Below are 25,075 nucleotides of genomic sequence, written 5' to 3'. Positions count from 1 at the left end.
ATCCTGATAGAAGACACCCACAAAAGGAAGCTTTTGAGAGATTGCTTAATAGATTTCGTGCTACTGGTAATGTTGCATACGAAAAGGTAAATAAAAATAAACCAGTTATTGGTGACAACGTTAACGAACTTATGTCCTGCTTTCTGTTACGGAAAACCCAAATATTAGTACAAGAAAAATTTCGGTTAAATTAGAAATTAGTCAAACTAGTTTATGTAGAATAATTAAGACCAACCATTTTCATCCGTATCACGTTCAACTTCACCAGCATTTGACAGAACAAGATTATGGTAACCGTTTAAATTTTTGTTTATGGACTTTAGATAAAGCTGAAGAAGATCCTGATTTTTTTAGAAATGTATTATTTACAGACGAATCGACTTTTCATAATAATGGTCTAGTAAATAGACATAATTTTCATTATTATGACACAGAAAATAAACATTTATTTCGTACTGTTGATCGCCAACACCGATGGGGTGTTAATGTTTAGGGCGGCATTATGGGCGAGTACGTTATCGGCCCGTATTTTTTTGATGGACATCTCAATGGGACAAATTTTCTAAATTTTTTAAACCAAGATTTTTGGACACTGCTTGAGAATCTTCCACTTAGTCTACGAACAAAAGTGTGGCTCCAGTTGGACGGAGCTCCTGCTCATTTCTCACGTAATGTTAGGAACTACCTTAACAGAAAATTTACAAACAGATGGATAGGTAGAGGTGGTTCATATAATTGGCCCCCTAGGTCACCAGGACGAACCAAGATGGATTTTTTTAAGTGGGGTTATATTAAAAATATTGTATATGCTACACCTCCTACTACTAGAGATGACATGAAATTAAGAATTACAAACGCGTTTGCTTCAATAACTCCTGCTATGTTAAATAATGTAAGTAAATCATTCGAAGATAGAATCGCTTGTTGTATTGCACAAGATGGCAAGCAATTTGAACATCTGTTACATACCTGAACATTTTTTAGTTATACTAAGTTTTTGATTATTTTATATTATTTATGTTCATTATTCATTTTGTATTATTTGTTTATTAAAATTCTTTCTGTTTCGTTATGTATTTAATTGTTTTCAAAAAAAGAGTGTGTGCTCGTAAGCACGTAAGAAGTTATAGGTACATCTTATTATTATTATTATTATGAATTCAACGAAATACATATATTTTACAGTTTTATTTTTATTTAAATATTAAACTTATTTTAATACTTAAAATAATACAAAAAATTAAACATAACGTTAATATTTACGTCATTTTTGAAAACTGTAACCTTTGCGCAGTTGCCTTTCACTTGATGAATCGTAGAAAATCTAAAAAACATCAGATTTTCAACAAATTTTTTTTATTTTCTTTTCATCATATTTTAATACTTATTATCCTAATATTGTTCTGAAGCTATTTTCTTGTGGCATTTTAAATTAATTACTATTTAACTGGGAATAAGCCACAATTAAAGGTTAAAATACGTTTATTGACGCTTCAATTTCCACTTCGGAAATCGTTCTTTATAAAAGAACGATTTCCGAAGTGGAAATTGAAACGTCAATAAACGTATTTTAACCTTTAATTGTGGCTTATTCCCAGTTAAATAGTAACTAATTATCCTATTCCCAACGAATACAAATCCAAAGATATAAAAATTTTAGGTTATTTACAAAAAATGTATTTACAACTACACTGGTTTCGTTTATAACAATATGTCAATATGATGGGTTTAAAAATCGAAAGTAACAATTATAAATATTTAAAATCGATTTCCGTTTAACAAAATTTTAAATTACGGCAAAACTATCAGTCCTAGTTATAGGACATCCGTATATCATTCGAAAGAGAAATTTTTTTTTAATTTAATAATTCATTAATATACAGGATGTTCCATTTAAAATAAGCCTTATATTACACATTGAATAATGCAATAATGAAACTTCAAATTTTGAACACCCTGTAAATAAATGTTTAATAATTAATCATGAAATACATTCGACCAATATCCAGCTATTTAGTTGTATGCGTAATTTTATTAGAATTGCTTAAATAAATTAAGAATGAGTCCTCGTTTAAAGTTTTACATTTTAAGAAAATTCGACATAACTCAGAACACTCTGTACATAGGTATAATTAGGGAAGTCTAATGAAACTATACCTTATTTTTTGCAGACAATTAGAAAATCCAATAAAATACAGGGTGTTCCATAAGAAAAAATATAACTTTGATACGCCGCACTTTATTGGGACGCCCTGTATATTTCAAAATAATTTTAAAATGTAGCCGTTATCAACCTACATACTATTACATTTAAAATTTTTTCAAAATCTTTTACCGTTTCGCTGTAATCTTCCGTCCCGTTAGTGGTGACTCACCCTGTATATGTTTATTGAGTGGCAAGACCACTACTTTGGAACAGTGGTTAAGGTTTTACCCGGAACACGGTTAATCCAGCACTACCCTGGGGTCTTCTGGCCTAGTATCTCACTCGGCCGAAAGATGCCAGGGTGCCTTGCTCCGTGACATTAGATGTCTAAACAAGATTGCCTTCACCGTTGCCTGCCAGAATTCAACTGATACTTTCTTAGGCTCTTACTAGAATCTGGCAATACGACAATCAAAAAAATAAATAGTAAAATGCAGGGTGCAAGACCAAAAGGAAGGCTACGAAAAAGTAGGGAGGATGAAGTGGCGGTGGACGGGCAAAATTTGCTAGACGTGAGAACTTGGAGAAGATCAGCGGGAAACCGGCAAGGTTGGAGGCATAGTTTGGAGGAAGCCAAGGCTCGATTTGGGCTGCAGCGCCATTGGAGATACGTTTTAGCACTTACTTTACATGTATCAAAGACTAAACTAAATTTCGTCATACACATGCATGTCTTCTATGCATTCTACAGTTTTTTGAATTTTTTCGTGGGTTCTAAGTTTCTTTTCTACTGTACATTTACTTTGTTTTTCTTTCGGTCAAGTTGGTGCTGTAGACAATAATAAATGTAGGATCTAGAATAAATCATAATTTCAATTACAAATATGATAACGATATTTTGACCTGTATATTATTCAACTTTTCATAAATTACGAGTGATTTCATCTTAGCTTAATATTTTGACTTCATCTTAACGACTGGATGGTAGGTAAACCAATTCATAGGTAATTTTGGGTTAAAAAGTTGATGATGCCTTTTTTGAAGTTGTATTACTGAAAAAAAATATCGGTGTCTTATGAATTATTATATTTCATGTATGAATGTGGCCAACTACTCATCTCTGGAAAAACACTACAGTTATAGCTTCAACAGATACGCCTCGGAGTATAGGACGGATTGATAGGCGATTACTGAGGCAACGAAATATGGAATTCAAAACAGGAATCGTGGAATGCCAGAATCTTGAATGAACCTGGTACACAAAAAAACCTACTAAATGACCTGTTTCAATATAAAACCATAATTTCGGCAATTCAAGAAACTAAATGACTAGATAATGAGATGAGAGACATAAGAGTATAAACTAGAATGTGTAAATTACCAACTAAATTAAAGTTCTTGAATATTACAATTATCAGCATTAATTGTTCTACTGACGGAGATAACCTAGAAGAAAAAATGAAATGGTTTGTCAACATCTAGATACTGCACAAAATCGCTCACCAAAAAGTAATATAAAAATAGTGATCGGGGATATGAATTCCCAGATAGAAAAAGAAACCGATAATATAGGAACAATAGTTAAGCATAGCCTACATGATACATCTAATGAAAATTGAAGTCTAATGATAGACTTCGCTGCTAACGAGAAAATGATCATAAGCTCATTTATTTTTGCCAACAAGACATTCATAAAGCCACATGTTCTCCCCTAATGGTCAAACAATTAACCAAATAGATCATTAATATTAATAGATAGAAGGGCAGCAAGAAACTTAATGGATGTGACTGCTAAAAGAACTATCTCTTACTATTACAAGCAAAATTTAGATGCTGTATAATCAGACAGGAGAAGAACCAACACTCAAAGACAGAAAAATTAAACCTGGACAGCATGAGAAATCCAAAAAACAAGCGATTGCAACACGTACAGAACAAAGAACTCCTAGAAAAGAGCAAGAAAATAAAAAAGAGATAAACGAAAATGGAATAATATTAACAGGTTAAAACGTGAAATGGCTTAAAGAGTAATAGGAATTAAAAAAATCAAATAAAAGGGCTTTGGTTTGATGAAGAATGTAAACACGCAATAGACAAAAGAAATTAACTATACCTGCAGCATACTTAAAAAAGAACACGAGAAAGGTGGGAAAAATGTAAAGAGCAACGAAGAAAGGCAGACAAAATATGCAGAAAAAAGAAGAGGAGATAAGAAAACATAATTATAGCTGATGAGTAAACTGTTTTGAATTATACAATAATTATTTTAAAAGTTAGTTCATTTTATCTACGATATATTTAATAAAGTTTCCTATTAATGGTGTAAATATCATTTTTTGCAAAACATGGGTGTTACCTTTTTTTAGTTTTTTAAGATGTGTAACTATTTCAAAAAAATTGATATTTTCTCACAAGAATAAAGTTATTATAAAAACAAATCATACATGTATAACTAAATTCTACAGCGAAATACCTATCTAATGATGTGCCAGATATTGTATATTTCCTATTTAATTAAAGATTTGTAATATTGGCAGCTGGAGGTTGTCAAAAATCGACTTGTTTAGCATTTTCACATTCCAAATATCAAACTGGATTCTTTTGAGTAGCCAACCCTGTATATATATATATATATATATATATATATATATATATGTATATATATATATATATATATATATATATATATAAATATATATATATATATATATAGATATATATATATATATATATATATATATATATATATATATATAATATACATAATTAATAAATAATTGAGAAAACTCTTTTACCAAGTTCTTATTATGTAAACATTTACCTATGTCGTAATTATTATCAGGCTGAACGACCGACGTTAACCTAATAACATTTATTGATTTCATTAAGAATTCAATAACTTATGAATCACCCCTTATTAATTAATTACATAGCACTTGAAAAATTGCCGAAATATATTGTGAGTCATCAATTTTATTACACAAAGTAGTCCGTCCTTCGGCATTGTTTGTATTTGTTTCTCCAATAAAAAGAATACAAACCATACAGATAAACTAATATTAAAAATCACACCACTTAAAACTGAACTAAAAATATACTGAATAATATTTTTGTTAATAATTTAACTATTCAATTACTAAAGCTAATGATACCCCATGAAACCTAATTTGGACATAACCTTTATATTTTATATTTAAAATATTCTACTCTAAATTTAAAGACATTTTTTATAAATAGGAGAGGTATCCTCACAAAACTGTTTAAACTAAATTATTATTAATTCTTAATTTATTAACAATTAATTAATTCTTTGTATTACTGAGATAGAGGTAGATATTGCACAAGTAAAAGGACTGAGAACTGATGACTGGATCTTCCAAATTGTTTACAATTGGAAGTATACTTGTTTCTAAAAATTCAAGTGTAACTATCAGTTCAACTTATTGCGCCGTCTCTTTTTGAAGGTTGGCGATCCAAATGGCAATTGTAACTTAGGGCTTAGGAACTGCTGCACGAAAGATTTCTGTGGATGAGCAGTCAAACCACTTCCTCGGGTCTTTCAGCCACGAATTCTGACGTCTTCCAACTGATGTTTTGCCCTGCACTTTACCTTCCAATGTGATTTGAAGTAATTCATCTTTTTCACCTCTCAACACGTGAAAACAAATATTGTATTTTTCTCTCTTTGATTATGAGTAATTATTTTTTTTTTACTAATGCGCGGAAGTACCTGACCGCTAGTAACTTTCTGTAACCATCGAATTCTCAGCATCCGTCTGTATACATACATTTCAAAAGCAACTATTCTTTTTTTTTTGTTTCAGATTCCATTGTCCATCTTTCACAGCCATACTGCAAAACAGAGAAAACATAACATCTGATTATTCGAATTCTGAGCTCTAGACTAAGGTCTGATAATGTAAAAGATTTTTTCATGTTCATTAGTTATTTCCTAGCTTGTTCGATTCTTGATAGGATTTCTTTTTTTGGGTTAGACTGGCTGTTGATATTTGCTCCCAAACATTTTATGGAAGTTATCTGTTCTATTATTTGTCCATTAGCATAAACATACGTTTATTGGTATCTTTAAAAAAACTGGAATTTTAGTTTTGAAAACGTTTAGATGTAATCCAAAAATTTCGATATGACAAACGATCGCATTTATTATATTTTGTAGTTCTTGTGCGTTGCTTGCTGATGTTGTCTATGCTGGTTCCTTTAATTTTAATTCCACTTTGGACCTCGTCTAATGCTTTTCTAAATATCGATTCCGAACACAGATTCAATAATAGCTTTGATAAGATGCAACCTTGTTGCACTCCTCGTCGGATTCGTATATCTTCAGATATTGTGTGCTCTATTTCAATTGTTGCCGATTAGTGGCAATATAGTTCTGAGATAGTTCGCAAGTCTTGTTCGTCAATTCCTTTTGTTCTCAGAATTTCGATTAACTTTTGAGAGTTAACGCTGTCAAATTATTTTCCGAAAGCCAATAAAACATGCATATACATTTACATTCATGTCTCTGCATCGTTGTGTTAAGACATTTAAGGCAAAAGGAGCTTCTTGTCTTCCTAATTCGTTTCGAAATCCGAATTGAGTGTCACTCATTTGAAACTCAGCTTCTTGTAAATTCGTGTATGTTTTGAAGTTTTTCTGAAGTTTTAAGGACATGAGACATCATGCTTAATTTTCGACAGTCATAGCAGTGTGAGGCATTGGATGTTTTTGGTAATGTTATAAATGTTGATTTTGGCCAGTCTGATAGTATTTTACCTGTGTCATATATCTTATTGAATAGTGCTGTTATTAAGTTGAGGTTTTTATTATCGTTCTCTGCAATTAATTTAAGTGTTTCGACATTAAAATTGAACGGGTGACTTTTCCTTTCTTCTCAGCTTTTTCTGTATAGATTTCTTCTTCTGTTGTTATTTTTAAAACTTCTTTATTTATTTCATTATCCGTGGATGGTGGAGAACAAGCTGTATCGTTTCTTGTAATAATGTGGTGTAACTATAGGTACAAAAAACAAACTCTCCAGTTTGTCTTTTATACCTATAGTTATTTCGTTATTATTATTTCTTAATATTGTTTTCCATCCCTTTTTGTGTCTACCTGTCATTTCTTTAACTTTTTTATGGACAATAAAGGTGTTGTATCTTTCCTGAAGTTGTTTAATTTCTAGGCATTTGGCTGACATGCGCTTTTCTTTAGCTTCTCTGCACTTTTATCTAATGATTTTATTGACTCGTTTGTATTCTACAGGTTTTGTTTTATGTGTTCGTCTTACATCCTGGAAGTCCCTGATCTCTTGCGTTATCCATTCTTGTTTTCTATTGTTTTTTGTGATCACGATCTTGTCTTCTTGTATCTTTATTATTTTGTTTTCTAGAGCAGTCCATGTTAAAATTTATCTAAAAAGTAACCTATTTTTTTCATAAATCTATTACTAGAGAGGGCAAAATGATCCCGGGATCATTTAACCCGGCACCATGGGGGATCATTTTTGAATGACGTGCAGACTTTTCTGGAAGTCATGTTTATTACGTAGCGGCCAAGGTTTAGTATTTCGCAAATAACTCAAATTATCCACAAAATATTAGATTTACTGCAAATATATTACGACTGAACATTCCTACTGGTTTAAAAGTAACATTAATATATTTTAAGAGACTCGACTTATATAAAACTTATATAAAATCACGTTTATAATCATGTTTTCGCGTCGCGAAATTCGGAAAATACGATGTTTCTACGCTAGAGGTTTTTATGCCACTGACTGTAGAAGTGCGTTAGGCGATGAGTACGCCACTACAAATGCAGATTGCATTACCAGTCATAAGAATAATGTGGTGTACGCTTTATGCATCAACCAGCAAATCAAACTTAGGATCCTAGACAGAATTCAATATAAGGCAATTAAAAAAAGTCTAGGAACTATGGTCACCTAATTGTGCAGTTCTGACTCAAGCACAAAAACCACCTTTATGCTTTTCTGAGACAATTTTGCCAATAAACATAATGTACAGGACGTTTATTATATTTATGGTCAAGAAAAAATCATATATAGTGGTCCAGAATCTTACAAACAAATATTGGAGAATTAAAACGTTTCCCCCGCTTGCTGATACCTTTATTGACAGTAAGAGACATAAAGATATAATACATAGTCAAAAAAATATCCTGTTTACGAAATTATTTTTGAGGCCTTATTATTTAAACCAACCATTATAATTCCAAAATATCCGGATAATATATTTCTATCAAAATTAATTTTTAAATCTATACTCTGTAATTTAGGAGAAAATAAACTAAATATCTATTGGCGACGTGCAAGTACTTGGATGTGATACGAGAAACGATCGTGCGCAAGTAGCGGAGAAATCTTGCATTTTTTACTGCACATTTCATAGATTTCATAAATTCATATTGTCAATTCGTGTTTATTTACACCTTCTGTCAATGAAGAAAATGAAATGCTGTGTTATAAATTGTAAAAATACAACAATAAATTGTCAATTTAAGTTTTATTCGTTTCCAACTTCGAAACAAAAATTACTACAAAGAGAAAAGTTGATTTATATCATACAAAAGCATAAGTAACATAACCTAAATTATGCATTATTCTTGTGCCCGATTTTAAAGTCAGTTTGAAATAAATAATAAATAAAAGTTCACTTTTAAGTGTAAATTTTAGTTTCATACCACTCACTTAGAGTTCACTTTAACCCAAAAATGAAGTTTAATGTTTAAATTTTATTTTTTTGAAGTTTACAAAAATGCATCAAGTTCAAGTTTTTCTGAAGATGCATTAAGATATATTCGCTGTCCAAAAGTTTAAAGAAAAAGAATTAATTGTTCAAACCAATATGATGATATCATGGGCGTAACCTGCTAATTTATGCATTATTTTAAAGCTTTGTTCGTTTATGCGAGGAATAAATAAGTTAAGTTTACTGAGCTAAGTAACAAGTTTTAAGCTAATAACAATTACTCAATAATTACACTATAATCTGATTGTGACTGACTGAATGATTAATATCTATGCCATTAAAACAAGATCAAATAACTTTAATCAAATAAAATATCTTCAAATGTCAAATTTGTTATATCTACACAAATGTATATCTTGGTTTTTTCTATTTGCTAAAACAAAAATTTCCAAAAGTTTTTTGTCTCCCCTGAAAAAATTTATTGCATCCATATTAACAGTTGGAACGGGCTGGGTTCCTCTGCACCGTCCAAGTGGGCCGAATAAATACTTCGGCTGGGTACAAATAATTATAAGGTAATTATTTCGGATTAGCCTTCGATTTGGTATATTTCCATTAAGCGGTGGTTCTTTTTGTTACATGGATTTAATTAAAACTACTCTTGCTCAGTAGAAATGTATTTTGATTATCAATAGTATACCCTTAATTGTTTAATAAACAATATACTAATCACTATTTATTTGCTCATTGCTTGTGTAATGAATATTAACACTTACAGTTATTATTGTTGACGTGATCGGATGGTTCAGAGCGATGTGTCTTCTCGGAGAGTTGAACGTACAAGAGAGAGAATTGTGTGCAATCTTTCGTATCGTCAAATTTTTTTGGTCAGTAACAAAGGGTGGTTAGGGGTAGGACGCGAGGGCGCTGTTGCCAGTTTGGATCAAATCCGAACATACTCCCCGGCCGTTGAATGTCTCATTCAATAACGAGGTGGAAGGATAAGAAAGGAATGAGATCTAATGGTTCAGTTGGAACGTGAGAAGATACAGAAGACCTATGATATATAAACAAGAAAGTAAGCAGGAATAAGAAGAAAGTAATAAACGACAATCAAATTAAGAATCTTGAGGCAAGGGACATAGCTTTGTGATGGGCCTAATGAAGACTCCTTCACTAGTTCGAATCCGTGCAGCTCTGACTTGAGGCAAAGTTTTGAATTGACGTGGAATTTTTTAGAGGTTCTGAGGAAGTCATAGAGTTCACGAAGACAGTTATTAGCACCAGTAAAATTGGTACCGTTATCGCTAAATATAACAGAAGGGTTCCCTCTACGAGCAATAAAACGTTTTAATGCTAGTAAAAAGGAGTCACTAGAGAGAGAGGATACGAGTTCAATATGGACAGCTTTTGTACTCATACAGATAAAGAGTGCCACATAGCATTTTGTGAGAGGGGCCTTACGAAGGCGAGATGTTTTTATCATAAGTGGTCCACCATAGTCAGTCCCAACATTTTGAAAGGGGCGTGTGATCGAAACTCTTTCCTTTGGTAAATCGGACATGATTTGCTGTGCAGGTTGTGCGCGAAATCTAAAGCAAGTAGAGCAATTTCGAATAATTTTCTTAATTTCCCTGAGGCCATTCAAAGGCCAAAATCTTTGTCTGACGTTGGAAAGTAAGGCTTGTGGTCCGACATGACCAAGTCTAGTATGTTCGTGTGAAAGCAGTAGAGTGACTACATGTGATTTAGAGGGAAGTAAAATAGGGTGTTTGTGATATTCTAGAATGTCTGCATTTTTTAAGCGTCCACCGACACATAAAAAACCAGAGTGATTTATGAATGGACTAAGTGAGACCATGTTTTTATTTGAGAGTGATTTACTAATTTGGATTTCAGAGATTTCTGAACTGAAGTGTTGGTGTTGAACAATTTTACAAATTGAGTTAGTGGACGTGAGAAGTTCATCTACAGATAGTGGACCAGTAAGAGTTTTAGTGGGAAATCTTAAATTGTGAATAAATCTGTGAACATATGCCATTGCGTGCACTAGTCTAGAAAATTTGGAAAATCTAAGAAATATTTTATGCCAAAAATTTTCTTCGGTAGGTTTAGTAGTAAGAAGTGAGATTTTTCTCTCTTCTGGTAAGTTGCATTCATTAATTTTTTCATCAAAATGAGCGAGATTTAGATTGGGGTCTTGCAGAAATGAAGGACCTGACCACCATAAATCTAATTTTAAAATGTTTTGGGCTAGTAATCCTCGAGATGGGTAGTCGGCAGCATTTTCTGCAGATTTTATGTGGCGCCAGTGAAAGGCATTTGTCAATTCAGTGATTTGAGCAACTCGATTGGAAACAAAGGTATTCCAGCGGGATGCGTGGGATTGTATCCACGATAGTGCTATCCTTGAATCGCTCCACAAATTGACACTAGAGAATGACAGTTTGTTTTCATATATTGATATGATTCTTTTGGTGAGTTTTGAGAGGAGTAACATGGCACAGAGTTCAAGTCTAGGTAGGGTAGTTGTCCGGATAGGGCTTACCCGAGATTTTCCTGTAACCAGTATGCAGGAAACTGTGTTATCAGAGTATACAGTACGAAAGTAAATGCATGCTGCATAAGCCCTTTCGCTGCTGTCAGCAAAGCCATGAATTTGTATGTGTGCGACTTTCTTATTAAGAAATAGACAGCGTGGGATTTTTAAGGACTTTAAGTGAGGTATACTGTTTACAAAGGTTGTCCATTCTTTTTCCAAAGAGGGAGGCAAGATATCGTCCCAGTCCATTCGTTCAAGGAAAAGTTTCTTAATAAATAACCTTCCATGTAGAATCACAGGAGTTATCAACCCTAAGGGGTCATACATTTTGGCTAGAGTGGATAAGGCAATTCTTTTTGTAACGCGAGTGTTAGTTGGGGCTTCAGGTACTGAAATTGAGAGTGTGTCTGGAGAAGGGTTCCATGAAAGTCCTAAAACTTTATTAGAGGCATTTTCGATTTGGATGTCATATGAAGTGGGTTGATCATTGTTACAATATTTTTCAGTGAACCTTGTGGAATTGGAAACCCATTTATGAGTTGAAATGCAAGCACTACCTAGAACGGTATTTAATTCGTGATATGTGGTTTCTAGGTCAGCTTCAGTTTCGGCACCACAGAGGATGTCGTCTACGTAAGTTTGTAAAAGTAAGGCTTCACAAGCGAGGGGGTATTTTTGGATGGTAGTGGATGCAAGCTCTTTTATAGCCCGAGTAGATAAGAAGCCTGAAGATCTGAGGCCGTACGTTACGCTAGTAAGTTCAATGCATTCAAGTGGTTTAGAGGGATCATCTCTCCACAGTATATTTTGCAGGAAGGTTTTATTTGGGTTTATATTTATTTGACGGTACATTTTTTGAATATCAGCAGTACAAACAAATTGGGGTATTCTAAAACGGCAAATGATGTCAAATAAATCAATTTGTACCTGTGGACCTGTGAGCATAATGTCATTTAAAGAGGTTCCAGAAGAGGATTTACAAGATCCATCAAAAACAACGCGTAATCGAGTGCTGGTACTGCTCTCTTTTATCACGCAATGATGGGGCAAGAAATATTTGTGTTCGGATAAATTATTGTATAGTGTGAGTGGGATATATCGTGCATGATTAAGTGTAATGTATTCATCGATAAACCTTTTGTATTCAAGAAATAGAGAGTGATTTAATTGGAATTTCTTTTCTAAGCCTTCGAATCGTTTTTTAGCGATATGAAAAGAGTCACCTAGTTTGGTATGCTCTGCGGGGCATTTAAGGGGAAGATTGACTTGGAATCGTCCGGTTTCTAAAATTTTAAAGTTTTTCTTGAAGTCAAGTTCAGCAATTTCTTCAGTCGGGGTGAGAAGTTTTTTAGTGGGTATTTCCTCCATTTCCCAGAATTTAGGAAGAAGCGAGTTAAGGGAAGAAGTGTTTTCGGAGATAACATTAGAAGTTTGAGTAAATAAGGATACTCTTTTATTTTGTAGATGATTATGAGGTACACTACCAGCGACAATCCAACCAAAAAAGGTGTTTTGAAGTACAGGGAGATTTTTTCCTAATCTTACAATGCCATCGGTAATGAGTTCGTAGTATTTGTCAGCACCTATCAAAATGTCAATGCTTAAAGTTGAAAAGAACTCACTGTCGGCTAAGGAAATGTTGTGTGGTATTTCGAGCAATTCTAGGGGTATATGTGTCTGCGGTAGTGGGGTAGTTATTCTATCGAGTACGTAACAAGACATGTTAAGTTTATTGCTTTTATCATTAGTAGAGAAAATTGTAAGATTTGCCATTATGTTAGACATGATTGAGCTCTGGGCAATTCCAGAAATTTGAAGTGGTTGTTGGAGGGTTTTACAGCTAATTTTTTCAAAAAGATTCCTTGATATAAAGCTACTTTGACTAGCATTATCGAGAAGTGCCTTGGCTGTTATCATATGTCCTGATTTTGATTGAATAGATATTTTAATTGTTGCTAATAGAACATTACAAGGTTTAGCGGAGAATGTAAGGTCGCCTGTGGTATCTAGAGATACTGCTGTGACAGACTCGGGGTGAATGTTATGGCCAGAGGTGGATGGCATGTCGTCGAATTCTGTATGATTTTTATTAGAATTTAAATTGGGGTTTGATTTTTCTTGAGTTTGATGATAATTATGTTTTCTGGAGTTGGTATCAGAATGTGTTTGATTTGAATTGGATCTCCAATTATGTTGATTGCCTTGAGGATATGTAGTTCTTTGGCCTTGAGATGTGCCTGGATTGTGAGATGGATGCGAGAAGTTAGTGTTGTGGGTTTTGCGTACGTGCAAGAGAGTGTGATGTTTTTTAGAACAAATCGAGCAAGTTTTAGAGATGCATTCATTGTAAGAATGTCCTGTGCCCAAGCAATTTGTGCACATGTGTTGAGAATGTGTGAAATTTAGTTTATCAGAGTGTGGTAGAGATGAGAAACGTGGACAACGATATATTTTATGAGACAAGTCGTTACAGTATATGCATTTAGAAGTGGAAGAATTATTGTAGGTAACATTGGTGTGAAGAGAAGTAGTGCGAGAGAATTTCGGAGAAGGTTTTTCCGTTTTATAGTCACGTGAGTCACTTAAATCACCTAATAAATTGCACCTATCTTCTAAAATGTCTAGAAACTCGTCTAATGTGGGTAAATCTGATTTAATTCTTTTTTTCTCCGTATTGTTTTTTGGAGTTATAGTCAATTTTTCTCGACAAAATATAAACTAAGATGATGTCCCAAGTGTCTACTGGAATGTTTAAGTTTTTTAAAGATTGAATGTGTTTTCTTATTGTAGTTACGAAGTCTCTGAGTGTTTGGGCATTAACCTTAGTGAGAGTGGGGTAGTCCAAAATGGATTTTAAGTGTGCGTTGATTATATTTAAGTTATTAGAGTATCGTTTTTCCAAGAGGTCAAGAGCAATGGTAAAGTTTTCGTGGGTTAATTCGAGAGAGTCAATTAAGGCGAGAGCTTCATTTTTTAGAGAAGATTTTAGGTATATAAACCGTTGAATGTTTGTCAGAGAGGGGTTATCAATGATTAAGGAGGTAAAGAGTTGATAAAATGATATCCATTCATCGTAGTTGCCTGAGAAGATTTGAAGTGATAATTGGGGTAGTTTTACATTAGTAGGCGTGGTTTGTGTAACAGTGGGAGTTTGAGTGGGAAGACTGGGTAGATTTGACTCTACGAGAGATATGCACTTTTCGCGTAATAAAGTTAAATATTTAAAATAATGTTTTTCCATAAGATCACGATTTTCAAGAGCATCGGCATCGTCAGTGGCTTGTTCTATGTTATCTTGTATAACATTATAACGTTCAAAATGTTTAATTATTGATTCTTCTCTTAGTTGTAATTCTGTTATAGTTAGTTGAGAGTCTAAAAATTGATCACACCAATTATATGCTCGCGTTAAAGCCGACTTTGCCGTTGCTCGTTGTTTCTTCAGTGCCTCCATTATTAAATATAGGTTTTAAATCTAAACAAGTATGATATATGCAATCACTAAAAACACCTTAAATTCACTTGCAAAAACACTACCGCGTTAGATATAGCACAACTTTTATAAGCGCCCTGAAAGAAAAACAATACAATACAAACAAATCAATAGAAATATCAATGAATGAATATTTAAATGTGTTGTAGAATATGTGTGGTATATATAAAATCGTTAAATATATGGAGGCACTGTGAAATCGGTAAGTATGATATTTATGATGTGTAAAAATATTAAAAGTATTTATTTAGTGAAATTTCAAAGATAAATAATAATAAGTTTTTCGCTTGAGCAAATAAATGTTTTTAATTCTTAAAACTAATTATTACAAAGAATTTCTTAAAATAATTATTATTCAAATTTTTATTTTATGCGAAACAATAGTGTCTTTCTTAGTATCGAGATTATTCTGTGAGCACGTGGGAAGAAAGAACTTTTTCTGTACCTGCAGTGATGAGCGGTGTACCTGATGCCGTGAATTCTCACACAGCCAATGACGCGACGTAGCAATTTGTAGAATATAATATATTTTAAATATATTTGTGTTGAATTTGTTATTTATATAAATCCTAGTTTATAACATGTGGGAGAAGGACCATGGAACGGGCTGGGTTCCTCTGCACCGTCCAAGTGGGCCGAATAAATACTTCGGCTGGGTACAAATAATTATAAGGTAATTATTTCGGATTAGCCTTCGATTTGGTATATTTCCATTAAGCGGTGGTTCTTTTTGTTACATGGATTTAATTAAAACTACTCTTGCTCAGTAGAAATGTATTTTGATTATCAATAGTATACCCTTAATTGTTTAATAAACAATATACTAATCACTATTTATTTGCTCATTGCTTGTGTAATGAATATTAACACTTACAGTTATTATTGTTGACGTGATCGGATGGTTCAGAGCGATGTGTCTTCTCGGAGAGTTGAACGTACAAGAGAGAGAATTGTGTGCAATCTTTCGTATCGTCAAATTTTTTTGGTCAGTAACAAAGGGTGGTTAGGGGTAGGACGCGAGGGCGCTGTTGCCAGTTTGGATCAAATCCGAACAACAGTACTGCTGTAATTTAATAATATATTTATTTGTATTTACACTACATACAATGTTTACCTTTTAATAACATACCGACATAACCTCAATCTTACTTTTTCTTCTTATTCTTTTCTGGGGCTACGTCCTTGACATTTATCCGGTAACCTCGATCTAACATGAAAGTGCAGTAAATTTTGCTAATTTACGACACCAGGTGTCGCTCTTCCAAACTTGCACGGCCCGAATACAGATGGATCAAAAAATCGATTTAAAACAGGCTGTGCATTCTTAGTTTCTAATATTAACCATGTTGTGCAATATCAAGTCCCACATTATTTATCAATTTTTAGTGCCGAAGCTATAGCTATATAGTAACAGACTCTCTTTCAGTTTTGCATTCCTTTAACATCCTCCCTTGAATTGATTATAAAAACAATATTATACTATTTATAAAAAATAATATATATATATATATATATATATATATATAAATTGCTAGAGTATGGTGTAAGAGTTACATTAGTCTGGGTAAAAGGTCATTCGGGGATAACTGGAAATGAAGCAGTTGATCTTGCGACTAAAAAAAACGCTAACTCAGAATTAGGAGTAAAAATGTGCAACTTATCAAATATTATTAATTTATATAAAGCTGATGTAAGGGTTAGATGGGAAGCTCAGTATAGAAAATCTTTAAGTACATCGAAGAGTCCCTATTTTAAAATTCATCCGGTTTTCCCCACAAACTTTTCTCACATCAATTCTTGGACTTATAATAGATATACGCTATCTATTATATCACATTTAAAACTGAATCATGGACGCTTTTCAGAACATCTCTTTTGGATTGGTATCTTAGATTCTCGGTATCTGCGAATTCGGAGAGATGACCTTTAGACACTACCGCCTGGTGTCTGCCACATAGATAAGAAGTTATAAGCTTAAGAGGGATACCTCTGATTCCATAGTAATTTAATTTGTGAAGCAAAATGTCGTGTGAAACGCAATCAAAAGCCTTCGACAAGTCGCAAAGAGAAATTGCTATGCGATTGCCGCGTTCAAGCCCCTCAATCACCTTGCTCACAACATTAAATACCGCGTTCGTAGTAGAACGAGCACTTCTGAATCCATATTGTGAGTTGCTAAAGTAATTATTTGACTCAAAATAGGAATAAAATTGTTGTTTGATAACTTTTTCAATCACTTTCCCAAAAGTAGAAACAATGCTTATGTGTCTGTAATTGTCAGTTTTTGAGGAATCACCTTTTTTGTAGATTGGTAGTAGTTTTGAGTATTTTAGTATTTCTGGAAATACTCCAGTTGATAGAATTGAATTAATAAGATGAGTGAAAGGTGTTAAAATAATTTGATAAGTTTCTTTTAAAATTTTGCTATTAATTTCGTGAACGTCCCTACAATTAGAATTATTAAGAGACTTTATTATTTGAGAGACCTCTTCTTCCAGAACGGGACGAAAAAAAAAGGACTTGCTCGGAGAAGGATAATTTCTGTAATTGACGAGGACATCGACGTTAATATTGGGAAGAGATGTAATTATATTCTCTGCAATTGTAGTAAAAAATTGATTCATTTCGTCTGGAGGTAGATCAGGTTGTACCGCACTGGATCTTGTGTATTTCACTATGTCACTATTTACTATTTAATAAGAGCAGTCTCTAGGTTTATTATTGGAATTAGTAATAAAATTACAGTAAGCTGACTTTTTAGCAATTTTTAATTGCCGATTATATTCAACTTTTTGTTGTTTATATACTTTGAACAAATCGGGATCCTTAGTGGCATCTGCAATGTGTTTAACAAGAGAAAGATTGGATCTGTAAGACCTTAATTCATTATTAAACCATTGCACAGGTGTTTTTTCAGCCATTTGTCGTACTTTTTTTAGTGGAAAATTCTTTAATATTAAATTGTTATAAGTTTCGGTAAGAAAGACTGTTAAAAAATCAGGATCATTATTAATATCATAGAAAAAGTCCATATTTGTACTAGCTAGCGCACGTTTAAGCTTCTGTAAACCAGAAGAAGTAATAAACCGCTGAAATGTTTGATAAGTGTCAACAACTTTATGCTCAGAGTCAATAAATAAAAACTGAGCTCGATGGTCAGAAAAACAAGGTTCAAATACGCCCACTCTGTAGATAGTTTCAGAAAAATTTGTCATAATGTTGTCGATGCAACTACTGGACTGGGATGTGATTCTAGTATAATCGTTTATAGTTATTTTTAAACCAAAAGATGTTAATAGATTTTGAATATCAAAAAAAGGTTCAGATTCAAGTTTAAAATTTATATTAAAATCACCAAGTATGATAAGTTTGTCTGCTTTACTAAGCAATGATGTTATGACATTTTCAGAATTCACCAAAAATAAGTCAAAGTCACCCTTACCCGATCTGTATACAGTTTAAATATTGGTTTTTATTGAAGGTACATAAATTGCACAAAACTCAGAACTTTGCTCTACATTATATTCATTTAGATTAAGAGAAGAATACATAAGATTTTCTTTTACATAAATTGCAACTCCGCCTTGTTTCTTTTTTACCCTACAAAAGAAATTAGCTAATGAAAAGCCGGAGATGTTAATTAATTTTAAATTTTCTTCACTTTTCCAGTGCTCGGAAAAACAGTGTGAGAGTGTTAAAACAGAGTGTTAAAAATATACTGCATATACAGAAGTGCTATACCAGGAACTAAAAATTTTACAAGTCTACCAACTAACATTTCTACTTTATTAGCACAAAAAGAGGGAGAAATTTTTAACATTATAATCAAGATTGTTTTAGAAGCAAAATTAGATATTTAGCTTATATATGGTTAAATATATAATGTATATGTGTATGGTATGTGTATATGGGCATATATAGGTAATAAATAATTACAAACATTCTATAATCAAAATTAGAACCTCTGTTTTACCCCATTTGTCGTTACCTCCTGCTCGTGACCTGATCTAGTTTGTCTTAATAAAAAGTCCTGATGGGTCACTAGACGGGAAACTAGTGTCCATGTTTTATCCCTATTTTACCTTTAATGAAAAAAAATACAAATATTCTGTTGCAAATAGACATGTTCTAATGCCATCCACTCACTACATACACACACAAAAATAATCTTTAGCTTAAACTTGCCACAAGAAAACAGTTTCAGAACCTTAATAAAATAAATTTATTTTGCTTATTTCCATTTGATTTGGAAATATTAGCAATATCATTATTGATTAATAAATTCGATATTTCAATATGTTCTGATACAAAGCTAGATTATTAAAAAAAAAACTTTGCTTACTTGGTTTAATTTTCGGCCAGTCTTCCTTGGCGTAGCGTATGTCTTCAAACTCTAGATTGCCATAACTCAAAATCATTCGAATTGGTTCTCCTCGACCAGTAAAATTAAAATATTCCAACTTGTAAGTTGTAGCCATTTTAATAAGGGCTAAAATAATTACATAATTAATTTTTTTTTAATTTTACTTCATCGCAAAAAAATTAAGACAATTATTAATTATAGTAAGGGGTGACAACATGGTGCAAAGGGATCGTGCCCCACTTCAGCCTAGAAAGGGCCTTAAGGCTAAAACGGGCTCAGATGACTTGACGGGGCATCTAAAGATTTTAACGATTAAAACAGTAAAATCTATAAAGACGTCCACAGACATTATATGTATGGAAAACATGATTTCGAATTTAAACTAAATTTTATCATTAACGGGTCTGAGTTAAAACAAACCGTCACGTCAAATAACTGTCAAAGTGAAAATTTGAATTTAAAAGTTCTCCCATGAAAATTATAGTTTTTAATAATTTTAAACAGTATAGATTTAAAATTTAAGTGCAAAAAACATAATAAACGAGCCGGTCTTCTAATTAGTATTGTGATTCACTTTTTATGTATAATTAGGATTTTAATTTTGACCGTATAGTTAAACAATCTAAGTGTTTTACGGTTGTAAACTTCTATTTTGTTCCCCCACTGGGGGACACTAGTATTTTAGTGCAGGAACGTCCTCGTTGACACAAATGTTAATAGATAATAGTGAGGACCATTTGAAAATAACTGATAATCAAAGCATGACCATAAAAAATCTCAACAGTGTAGGAGCTGTCATGGAACGGGAAAAGAAAACCTTCAATTTACGCCCAAATAAGTATAATATTAAAAATATTGGGGTTTATATTGAAAAAGTAAATGTTGAAAATTTAGGTTGATTACATCCGATGACTGTTGGTCACATATTATTCAAAAAATTAAAACTTGCAAATATTTTAGAAATTAAAAGCATAGGTAGAAATCGCATCAAGGTTTTGTTGAAATCTTTACTGGAAGCAAATAATTTAGTAAATAATCAAGCATTAAAATTGGAAAATCTTAAGGCGTACATACCTAATCATTTGTTGGAAATCAAGGGGTTAGTACGGGACGTAGATACTCAGTATGACGTAGATTATTTAACAAATACTATAGAGGCATCTTCTAAAGTTATTAACATATATAGAACTAAACGTAAAGTTGTTAATGATTATAAAGTTGAATTCATAAGTATAGATGTTTTTATAAATACAGCTTTGCGGTGTTGCATGGGTGCTATGAGATCTACCCCTATTGAACCACTTTATATTGAGACAATAGAATCGCCCAGTAAATTTAGAAGAGAATATCTCAGTCAAAAATTTCTGCTTAAAGTTCATTGTTACAACACTTGTTTCTATAAAGATATTAGTAGTTTAATGGACTCACAAGAATTCTCCACCCTTATGCGAAGCGTTTCGAAGTACTGCAAATAAAGATACTGAACTTACAGTTGCAAATAAAGTGGTACATTTTAAAGATTTCTTTGAGTTCCTGGATCAAGTACATATAATACAACCTATTTATTATGAGAACCCTTTAATAAGTCTTATTGTTTTAAACAACTACAGACGCATCTAAAAGTCCAAAGGGTACTGGTTGTGCCTTTTATATTCCAGATAAATTTATAGAAAAAATTGTTTAAGTTGCCCACAACTTTCCCTATTTTTAGTGCCGAGGCTGCGGCCATATATGAAGCTTTAATTTATTTTAAATTGGCATCCTATAGTTCAGTATAATACTTCTAATCCATACATTTTTTTAATTAAAAAATGGTTATTTGAAATTAATAAATACATCCAAAAAATACAATTGATGTGGATCAAAGCACATTTAGGACTTACATATAATGAACACGTAGATCAGTTAGCTAAAAATTCCATCATTCATAAAACACTAACTCTTGCATTATAGATGCTTTTGCTTGTTCAAGAACTGAACAAATGATCAACTGGAAAGCACACTGGGAAAAGTACTATAGTATTTCAACAACAGAATATAGTTTGATACAACCAAATATTCCTTGAAAGAAAACCTTAGTCTAAGAATTTCATCCTCCCTCGCAAATATATAACTACCATCAGTAGACTTAGATTTGGCCATGCATGTTATCCTGCATATTTATTTAAAATAAATATATAAGATTCCGATATTTGTCAAGAATGTCAGATTAAAAGTGACTTAAACCACATATTTTTTGAATGTCAAAAGTATAAACAACCCACCAACAACCTAATTAAAAGAATGATGGACAAGAACATCCCACTTCCTGTTAATATTCTCTTTCTACTATTACTTAATGATAAGAAAATGTTTGACTGCTTGATAACCTTTTTGTCTGGAAGTAAAGTATGCCTGTAATTAGATTTGTAACCTATGTTTAGAAACAAATTAATAAAAAAAATTAAAAAAAAACAGATTAAAAAAGGAATATAAAAAAATACTTAAAAAATAGATTAAAGAAAAATAAATTAAAAAAATAAATTAAAGTATAAATATGTAAATATATATGCGTCAATCCCCACGCTAACTTCCACTCAAACCACGTCACCATCGACAATATAAATAAACCGACCTCTGTTACTAGTGGCCGTAATGCATTCATTGCTGATCAGTATAGTAGTATCTGGGGGTTCTGGAGACTAAGACCTCGGTAGATCCGAAGAAGACATCAAAAAGGATGTCGAAAGCTCGACGCAATGATGATCGACGCGGTTCAACGTGGAAGACTGTTGAGTTTAATATTAATTGTTGCAATAGTATTGATCTTAGCTCTAGGTTTAATTGTACTAACCGGAGAAATATAGATATATAATTTTCATATATATATATATATATATATATATATATATATATATATATATATATATATATATATATATATATATATATATATATATATATATATATATAATATATATATATATATAATATATATATATATATATATATATATATATATATATATATATATATATATATTATTTAACAAGACTTTTATTGACTCCAACCCATTAAAAATATTTATATATTTATATATTTACATATATACAGTGATGAGTGTCTTACCACCCTGCAAAATAACGGAAAGGATAGAAGACAGATTAACTTGTGAGATAGTACGAGATAAGGCTAGTTATTAGACGTGTATATTTGAGTTTAGTCATAATTATACGGATGACCTCGAAAATATTTTATTTTAATAATTTCTGATGTTAGAATAAATGATTAAATATATTAAGATATATTATAGTAAAAAGCATTAATTAGTAGCGATTTTAAATTATAAATCTTTAAGTTTATTTAATAATAAAAATAACTCAACTGAAATATTTGACTAAACTAAATAGGTATGTTCAGTCCGAAAACAATTGTTGTACGTGGAGTTGGCGTAATAGTTAGAGACGCTGTCTATTGATAAGAAGACTGGGGTTCAATTCACAATTCATTCAATGGTAAAATTTTTGTTTTACTCAATCAAAAATAATAGAAAATATGATACATATTAGGTAACAAGTTTTCGAAAAACTCATTATTTACAATTTATTCTTATTCCAATGTTATAAAATAGAAATACAAAATATTTTAAATTAAATTCCAGTTTTACAGTCTTCAGTTGTGAATGGAAAATAATCCATTGAAGACTGTTTAATGTCAAATCCATCACTAAATTCTCAGTGTTAATATCAATTCCTCTGTACAGGTAATGATTTTCAAAACAATTGACGACATTGGAATGGATGCGCGCGAACAGCTACCTGCTTTATAGCTAACCAAATCATCAAGCCTTCAAGTTATCAAATTATAACACATCCAGAAGTGTTAATACGGTAAACAGAAACTTTTTATTGAAAAAACAATTCGTGAAAAGGATTGTAACGGTCGAGGAAAAAGTGCAAATTGTTGTCTGGCATGTGAATGGATTATCAGACAACATGATTAGACAACAATTTGTAAATATGTTTCCAAATAGGCCGGCTCCAGCACGATCAACAATTCAGTCTATTATACGTAATTTTTTTACTTATGGATCAGTGTTCGATCCAAGAGGAGTTCGCAGACGAAGGGAGGTAAATCCAGATTTGGAACTAAGGGACACTTTGATTTGTGCAAGTATTGAGCAAAATCCTACCCAATCAACATCTCGTCTCGGAGAACAATGTGGAATTCCAAGATTTAGAGTAGGTGAAATTTTGTAAAGACATCGATACCGTCCCTATAAACTTCATAAATCCAACGAACAATTCCCTGAGGATCAATATAGACGTTTAGAATTTTGTCAAACTGCAATGGAAATATCACATTAAGATGAACATTTTTTAGACAACGTTTTGTTCACCGATGAATGTACGTTTTCATTGCATGGCCGTCACAATTCAATCAATGCTAGGTATTGATCTCGAGGAAATCCTCGTCAGATTTATGTCGCTCGTACCCAGCGTCTTCGAAAAGTAAATGTTTGGGGAGGCATAATAGGGAATCATGTCATTGGTCCATTTTTTATAGACGGTATATTGACTGGGCGGAAATACTTGGAACTTCTGCAAAATGAAATTGTCCCAGCCCTTTGTAATTTACCAATACCTTTCGATTCCATATGGTTTCAACACGATGGTTTCCTGCACATAATTCTCACATCGTCAGTAAATATCTCAGTGCAACTTTTCCTAATCGATTGATTAGTGGCTATTTGACGTGGCTATTGACTTTGAAGTGGCTATTGACTTTGAAGTGGCTATTGACGGATATTTTTTTATTTTTGTAGAATTTTTACTTATTTAAACATTGTTTAAAAGTTTTTACTTTATTTTCGTACGACGATACTGTTTTGTCAATAAGATTTTTTGTTTTAACTTTAGTTTTAGTTTAGTTTTTTTTAGTGATTCAAAGCAAAACGATCTTTGCATAATTTCAAATTATTAAAAAAAAAAAAAAAGGAAACCACATGTGGGTTTTGAACTCTAATCTGTATGTGTATCATGTCTGTATCGCAATGTCGAATTCTTACCACTAATCCACGAAGGATTTATAATTATTCCGTGACAAGAGTGTATGAAACTCCCCAAATCATAGTATAAATTATTCTTGGTTAATAATTTAAAACTTTAGATTAAATAATCACTATTAATTAAATTATTTTATTCACATTTTTGCTTTATTGTGGTCAATCAGTTTTTACTTTATGCGAAATTAAAAAATAGAAATACGTCACACATTCGACGTTACTCATAATAATTATGACCGAGGTGATTTAGCTCGAATCTAACGTCTAAAGGTGTGAGACTATCGATAGTGGTAATGTAATGTAATATAAATTATAGGTTTTTCCGATTATTTCTCACCTCTACGAGTTTCATCTCTTTTTATTTCACAAGGTAACTGTGTTTTCTATCTCTTACGTTAAAAAGCCGGGTGGTAAGACACTCATCACTGTATATATATATATATATATATATATATATATATATATATATATATACACTTTTCATATACCCATTAAACTTATGATCTAAGGTTGGAGAATTAGCATTGCAACGACAAATTTTTCATTTTATACTCGCTTTTCCCATCTGGGAGTCAAGTAAAAATTTTGGTCTTCAATCAGGCGAACGTTCGATCGCCCACCAGAAATAAGAGCGTAATGAGAACTATCCTCATTATTAATGACCATATAGTTACATAAAAAATATCATAGAGGACTATGGATAAAAATAGAATAACTAAAAATGTTGATTTATCGACTTAAAGAAGGCCTCTGATTGAACACAATATAAACAAC

The 25,075-nt window shown here is 32.1% G+C and overlaps 1 protein-coding gene across 1 annotated transcript in view; it reads right to left on the bottom strand.

Moving 5' to 3' along the window:
* LOC140443630 (glutathione S-transferase-like) overlaps nt 1-25,075 on the bottom strand; it is a 45,468-nt gene that overhangs the window by 16,079 nt on the left and 4,314 nt on the right. The window contains exon 2 of the mRNA XM_072534986.1: nt 19,237-19,383. Coding sequence (XP_072391087.1) covers nt 19,237-19,372 — 136 coding nt within the window. The 5' untranslated portion in view covers nt 19,373-19,383. The remainder of the gene's footprint in view (nt 1-19,236; nt 19,384-25,075) is intronic.

This window comes from Diabrotica undecimpunctata, chromosome 6, assembly GCF_040954645.1.
Source record: "Diabrotica undecimpunctata isolate CICGRU chromosome 6, icDiaUnde3, whole genome shotgun sequence".
In the NCBI taxonomy this organism is placed as follows: domain Eukaryota; kingdom Metazoa; phylum Arthropoda; class Insecta; order Coleoptera; family Chrysomelidae; genus Diabrotica; species Diabrotica undecimpunctata.
Note: the sequence above shows the minus strand (reverse complement) of the source record. Positions and strands in the feature narration are given on the sequence as shown.